Here is a 7,413-nt window from a genome sequence, read left to right on the forward strand (position 1 = left end):
ACACTGGAATGTGGATTACTTTTCTTTATTTCTGCAATCACAACCAGTAGCCTAACAAGATAAATTATTTACGCATTTCCGTGGCAAAATAAATGGAGGTGTAGCTTTCGTCATAATCTTCAACACAGAAAACTGCAAGCGGTCCAATCAATCTATAATAAATATGATATTCAAATGCAAGTCAATCCTTGACAGAGAGCATGGCCAACAGACACAACTACTGAGGTGATGTTGACTTAAGGGTCACTTTTCTCAGAAGTCTATCAGACATCACCAACACAAAGGCAGCACTCCCGACCAGCTTCGTAGCTGCTGCAGTCTCTGGGTTCGACCCTCCCAGCTCTCCCGAGCTCACTGTTGGACAAGTAACTGAGCCCAAGCGAGCGGTTGATTGTGCGCGGGGGATTATTCGTTACGATTGGGTCGATTCTTCCGCAGGCTTGAAGTCCTCCATGTTCTCTTTGAACTTCAAGAAGTCCCTTCTTTTGATGAAGTACTTCACCTTTTAGAATGAATAGGAAATGATTGGCACATGTTTTTCTTTTAATTGGACACACGAGATATTTAAACAACCCATGCTAACAGAAAGGTTGTGCTTGAAAAAAATGGTTATGTGTAACGTTTTTTTGGTGTGTTATACCTAGACCTAAAGGCCTACTTAACAGTCTCTACACAGCACGCTTTACCCGTGTGTTTACGTTACTCACCCACTGAGTTGGACAGTTGGCCTCGAACTCTTTCTGAAACTTCTCGCACGAAGTGGCTTGGTCGTTATTATCATCCAGACACTTCCACAGTTCGTCCCTCGCTCCCCAACATGCGCGTCTCTCGCTAGAGTTCGGGGCTGCCATGTCAGGTTTACCGGAGCCTGACCGAGAACAGGTTTACTCCCGGGCAGGTGAGCTGTTCTGTTGTTGTGTAACAGTTGCCAAAAAATGTCACACAATCTTTTAGATTGAAGACTTCAGCATTGAGATTTTAATCATGACATATCGCTGAAAATGTTTATCGTGAAATCCGAAGTAAACGTTCAGCGAAGTCTGCTGAAAGTCAGCAATTACAAATATGAATTCTGTAACCTGATTGTGGGATCATTCAAGGACGCACAACTGCTGACATCCGTCGCGTTCATCTGACGTAAGAAACTATGATTGCGATGGCGTGGTACGGCCACCAGGCGGCAGACTTTGCCCAATTATGGTATTTGATCGCACGAATTTAATCAGTGAAGTGGTAAAACCATTTAGAAGGATGAAGTAACTGAATTTGTGGGTGCAAATTAAGACTGGAGCAGACTCACTGGTTATTCTCATAGCCTAGGCTACTCTTAAATATGAGCGCATACGAACTGCACCGTTTAGGAACAGTTATCAAAATAGCACAGGACCTGTTGCACTGGCCAGTGAATTCTTCTCACGGATTTTTTTTTCTCATGGGATTTGACAGACAGAATAATAGGACGTGGAGGGGAAGAGGCGTGGGTGCTTAGTGAACACGGAATAGGGTGAAGGAGAGAAGAGTGAATAAACCTGCATGGTGCTGGTTACCATGGCTCCCAGCAAACATTTCAGACCATCAGCGTTAGGGGGTGGGGGGTGGTATTGGAGGGACTGGCTATGAGGTTAATACTCCTCTCAGGGCAAGCCCAATTAACTTTCCATGATGATAATTGATGGTAGTCTTTGCTTCACAGGAATTTCAAGACCTGGGTACTTGAGATAGAGCAGGCCATTTGCTTGAATGCTATAGAACCGACACAAAAATGATGTCATTCGTGATTACCCTCCAACATATCAACAGGTTTCAATCATCTGTTTCTAAGTAAGTGAATCATTTGGAAATCTATTCATGATGAAAACTACAAAATAATTAAAAGAACATGCTATATGTGGAGTCAGGTGGTTGAGTGGTTAGAGAATCGGGCTAGTAATCAGAAGGTTGCTGGTTCGATTCCCGGCCGTGTCAAATGACGTTGTGTCCTTGGGCAAGGCACTTCACCCTACTTGCCTCGGGGGAATGTCCCTGTACTTACTGTAAGTCGCTCTGGATAAGAGTGTCTGCTAAATGACTAAATGTATTCAATTCAAGTCAGACTGAGTCCATTGCATATGCTAAGCAGCTTTGATAGTGGTCCCCAAACCCTGCTTTCTGCTGTTAAAGGCCCTTGTTGGCAGCATTGTGTGAGCTATGGGTTCGTAGAATTTGTTGTTGCCTATGTGCTGGGACAAGGAAACTCCCATAGAACCAACACAGGGATGTGACAAGAAAGCCAATCTCAGTCATTTACACACATGCGCGCACACACACACAGACATACAGACCGACACAAACACACAGAGGGAGGGGTACATCTCAGGGGTAAAGGCGGCCTAGTCCTTGTGTCAAGCGACATTGTTTGTAAAGGGTGAATAGAAAGAACATGAAAGAACATTTATGAAATCGGCTAACTCCGGACACCTCTACGATTGCAACTAGAATAAGGCAGGCTCATTCCTGAAAGGAAACATTTCTGTCACACTATTCTGCTCGACAGCATTTCAAAGCCAGTGTTGTAAGTACAGCACTGAGCAAGGACAATTAAGTTAAAAAATTAATTAACTTATCGCCCCTCTGTCCTACAGGTAACATCAGCAGCCCTGTGCATCCAAACAGCCTCTCACCGAGCTCTCTCTTGTTGAACAGCGACCTCGATGTCAGTGCTCGCCTCAACGAGGCCTTTGAGAGCGTGTGACACCCGCTAAAGAGAAGGTGGTGTTCTTTTCGAAAGCTAGTGTGTCGGGATGGCAGGAGAGAAGTTGCACGGAAGAAAACCTGATTAGAATAGCCTACTGACTGGGTATTATCGGAAAATCTTACAAGGAATTGACGTTTTTATAGCTTATTCCGTGTTAACCTTTCGATAAACGTTCAAGGCTTCAGTTATGAACTTTACCAATTTATAATCCGGTTGTCAGACTACTTTGAGACTCAAGACTTCCATAAATTATTCAATAATATGAATGTAGTTGAGTCATCGCGGGCTATTACAGAGACTGTTTTGCCAGCGGTTCTAGCCTACATTGGCCTTTACCCCTGGAGTTGCCTGTTGCTAGGGAACCCATCTCCAGCTGGGTCGATCCGGACCTCACTTATAAAGCAAAGGTGCTCATTAGGGCTCTGCATCGCTCACACGTCACGCATGTCATATTCATCAACCTAATAGACTCACAGGGCTTTCAAATTCACCGCACACACACACGGCGCACAATAAGCTCGAGGCTCACCTCCAAGATAACGGCCCGACTTCAAAGCCGCCAAGTCTGCTCGAAGGAGCATCGAGGAAATTGTATGCCGACCCCTTAATTAACATTTGAATTGTGCTCCATGACAACTCTCTATGGAGCAGACGGCTCAAGTTTTGGACAGCCGGCGTGACTGGTGACTGACGGGGTGTCGTAGGAGAGGTGTTTCCTCTCCAGGATTCTTGATTAAGTATCCACAGGATAGTCTGTGGGTCTCTGTGTGTGAGAATACATGTCACTGTGTGCAAGTGTGCTTGACTGCATGCGACATGCACATTCCGAGGACTCAGGATTCAGTGAGTCTCTACCATGCATCCCTGCTCCTGTCTTTGTTGTGTTCCCTGAAGGGGGACAGGAGACTGGACCAGCCCCGGCTCCCTCTCTGTCTCTCTCCCTCGGTGTCTCTCCCTCCCTCTCTCTCTCTCTCTCTCTCTCTCTCTCTCTCTCTCTCTCTCTCTCTCTCTCTCTCTCTCTCTCTCTCTCTCTCCCTTTTTCTCTTTCTCCCTCCCTCACCCTGCCTCTCAGTCTGCCTCTCCCCTCTTCCTGCCTCTCTCTCATGCCTTTCTCTTCCCCCTTCCTCTCCCCTCTCCCTGGCCCTTTCTCAGTTGTCCTTGTCTCTCTCTCCCCCGTCTCTCTTCTTCTGCGGCTCCAGACCAAAGGCCTGTCACAAAGGCCCTCCAGGACGCAGAGGGGTCTAACGTCACATGAGAGGCCAGGCCGGGCAGCCTGAACCAGAGGGCTATTCAGGAGGAGTTATGGGCCAATGGGAGCTCAGGAACCACCAGCCTCAATGTCCACTTCAGCCACCTGACCCATGGCGGCCGAGCGGAGATGAAGAGGCCCATAGAGAGGAGAGAGAGAGAGAGACAGAGAGAGTAGGAGAGAAAGAGAGAGAGAGAGAAAGAGAGGGAGAGGGAGAGAGAGAGAGAGGGAGGGAGAGAGAGAGAGATAGGAAAATAGCTGACATTCAGCCAACAACAGAGACAAGGTCAATGCGTTTATCTCGTTTCATGTTAAATGTGGAGAGAGAGACAATGGAAGGTCATGTGATTTCGAGATTTGCGGAAGACACGATGACATCAAAGTGGAGCATGTTGCTGTAAATGTCAGACCATCGTTCAGATTCCCCTCATAACCGGGGGTAGAGGGAGAGAAATGATGGGCGACACAGTGGCTTCTGGCTTTTTTAAAGACAGCAACGCCTTCACGAGCGCCAGGTCAACCGCAGCCGGCACGCACACTTGTGTTGAACGGTTTACAGTTTAAATGGTTGCTGTCATGTATTTTCTCTCAATGGTCTGTACCGCGGGTGGTTTTGTTGATGGTTGGGTTATTGAATGCCCCCCCTCTTCCTCATTGATCTTAAACTTATAGGGTATTGAACTTCAGGCACCCAAAGCAGGCTGTCAATATTGTGGATACGAACAGTGAGGCTACCGCTGGCGCTGTCATGGAAACAGTGTGGCGGGGTGCAGAGAGAGAGAGAGAGGAAAGAGAGAGAGAGAGAGTAGAGTCAGAGAAGGAGAGAGGAGAGAGAGAGAGAGAGAGAGAGAGAGAGAGAGAGAGAGAGAGAGAGAGAGAGAGAGAGAGATAGAGAGAGAGAGAGAGAGAGAGGGGCACAGGGAGAGGGAGGGTGGAGAGTGTGTGTGTGTGGGGAGGGCAAGGAGGGGAGGGGGCTTTATCTCTGGTAACTATATCCACAGGTGTGGTCAGCACTGCCATCACTTGGGTAGGTACCTCTCTCTATGTCCAGACATTGCTTGTTCAAACACTGGACGATTGGTTTTGTGTTCACTGTAAGCAATAGTACCCCTGGGTCCATCTCGCTCGCCTTCTCTCCATGTCTCTTTCTCAGATAACCTTACAATGCTCTGTCATACGCCGTTAACCAGTATCTGAAGCCATAATGGGAGCCCCATCCCACATCCCAATCCCTTTGTTGATGTCTACAGACAGCAGGGACTTTCCGTGTCTCATCGTTCATTGGCAGACATCTCCTCTGTTGTCACTCTTCTCCCTTGTCTACAGTGGCTTCCCAGGGCACCCGGCTGCCATTGGGATGTATTGATCCTCAACTCGAGTTTGACACTGTGAAAAAAAACCCACAGCGAAATCTCTCTCTCTGTCGCTTCAGCCCTCTCTCTCTCTCTCTCTCTCTCTCTCTCTCTCTCTCTCTCTCTCTCTCTCTCTCTCTCTCCCTCTCCCTTCCTCCTGTCTTTGTCTGTCTATTTTCTTCCACTCCTCTCCCTCTCTCTCTCCCTCTCTCTCCTCTCTCCCCACTCTCCCTCTCCAGCCATCAGAAGGGCCGCTGCTTGCTGGAAGCCAGCCTCTCTTCTATTATCGTGCAAGCCAAGAGGGGAGGAAACACTCTTGCTGATGCAGCCTCTTCCATGTCAACAGGTTGTTTACGCCAAACCGCAGGCAGGCTCAGTCCCACACCACTGCACCCCCAACACACACATACACACACACACAAAACGAAAGGAAAACCCCACACGTTCCCACAACACACACACAACCCCACAAATTCACACACACACACACACATGCATACACGGAGTGGTTGTGCTGGAGAAAGGCAAAAAGACACTGTAGCAAAGCTACCCTGAGATAAAGGTGGACCAACAAGTGAAACGTCAATTCTGCATAAATTGAACCTAATCTGTCTTAATGTATGCTAATGTATGCACCGGGGATAACAAGACGGATCACCCCAGAAGCATGTCATTGTGTTTGGTCCTGCCCCCCAGATTAGAGGAGAAGTCTCCGGTGTGTCTTTATGGTGAGATTCCCGGTTGTACACCCAACCCCTTCAGTCACCTGTCAGAATGTCAGCTTGGTTGGGGTCAATACCAGCATTGCATGCTTTTACTAAGGGATAGATTATCCTTGTTGTTGTACTGGGCTATGTGGATAAGCATATAGCATATACTGCCCACACTTAAGTCCTGTCCAGCTGTTACTGTTACAGTAATCCGTTCTTGATCCCTCTGGTTAGGGTATAGCCTTGCATACATACCTACATGAAGCCTGCATAATGTATAGGATGCCTCTAGTTTGGCCTACACATGAGCTGTATTTCCCACATTTTCAAATGACAAATATCTACCTTTCCCAAATTGTCACCATGAATACACCTTTGGTTGTCTCAACGTTCACTTTGCAATCATTAGACCTAGTAAGTGTCCACCACACACCGGTTTTCCCCTCCCCGCTGCGTTTCTGTGAGTAGTGGGCGGCGCACACATCCGATCCCGCTCCTGTGAGCACAGCGCGTGAGACAGCCAGTCCGTTCGAAACGGAGCGCGGACGCCAGGTCGAGACAGGAGCTCCCGCCGCAGTATCGGAATGAGGCGAGGGTAGAACCTTTACGCACGAGGGTTGCATTTGATCTGTAAAACGCTTTTTCTTTTTCTTTAGCTGATTTTTCTATTGGGTTTGTGCCGAGACTGAAGAATATGAAGGCGTCTATGAGAAGATTGAACCTATTGGTCGCCCAGACTCTGATATTATGTCAAATAGGTAAGGGAAAAGGTTAATGGTATTTCTGTTAGTAGTCTATGTTATGTTTTATGCCCAACGAACACTTTTCACATATTGCATTTCCTTGTGAGAGCTTCACGTGACAGTGTATGCACCTGTTAAGAATATTGTTTAGGCTTGAAATGCATCTGTATTGCAGCCTGTCATATTATTTGTCTCAAATGCATATTATTTTACGGTGGTCGATAGTATATTTACAGCACGGGGACTTTCAAAACATTTACCTTTGAACTTGTAATTCTTAATACTAACACGTAGGTACGGATACAGTAAACCGGTCGTCACAGCACATTCCCCTGAGACATTTTAAGTGGAGGATATGTCATCCTATAATATCACTTAGCCATAAACCTCGAATTGAAAAGACTGGAGAAATCCCAGAAGCACATCTCCACTACACTTTTGGTGTCCGATATGGCGTTGATTAGTGATTTGGATTTGGAGTGATATGTGACAGAAGATAAATGTATAACTCAGACATTCTCTCTACAGTCCACACAGAGTGGACATGAGAGCAACGGTTGTTCAGCACAGGATTGGCATTTGGAGATGCCATTTAAAGATTCCTTTAATGGAAGGAGAAAGCTTT

The 7,413-nt window shown here is 46.9% G+C and overlaps 2 protein-coding genes across 2 annotated transcripts in view; one reads left to right on the forward strand and one right to left on the reverse strand.

The window, feature by feature from the left end:
- Positions 1 to 9: 9 nt before the first annotated feature.
- Positions 10 to 1,111, reverse strand: LOC134037827 (cytochrome c oxidase assembly factor 6 homolog). Its single transcript, XM_062483363.1, has 2 exons — positions 708 to 1,111; positions 10 to 502 (listed from the first exon to the last, which is right to left on the reverse strand). Exons 1-2 carry the CDS (start codon positions 849 to 851, stop codon positions 413 to 415), a joined length of 234 nt encoding a protein of 77 aa, XP_062339347.1. The 5' UTR covers positions 852 to 1,111; the 3' UTR covers positions 10 to 412.
- A 5,460-nt stretch (positions 1,112 to 6,571) lies between these two features.
- ptprz1b (protein tyrosine phosphatase receptor type Z1b) overlaps positions 6,572 to 7,413 on the forward strand; it is a 37,044-nt gene continuing 36,202 nt past the window's right edge. The window contains exon 1 of the mRNA XM_062483666.1: positions 6,572 to 6,803. Coding sequence (XP_062339650.1) covers positions 6,740 to 6,803 — 64 coding nt within the window. The 5' untranslated portion in view covers positions 6,572 to 6,739. The remainder of the gene's footprint in view (positions 6,804 to 7,413) is intronic.

This window comes from Osmerus eperlanus, chromosome 17 (genome assembly GCF_963692335.1).
Source record: "Osmerus eperlanus chromosome 17, fOsmEpe2.1, whole genome shotgun sequence".
NCBI lineage: Eukaryota > Metazoa > Chordata > Actinopteri > Osmeriformes > Osmeridae > Osmerus > Osmerus eperlanus.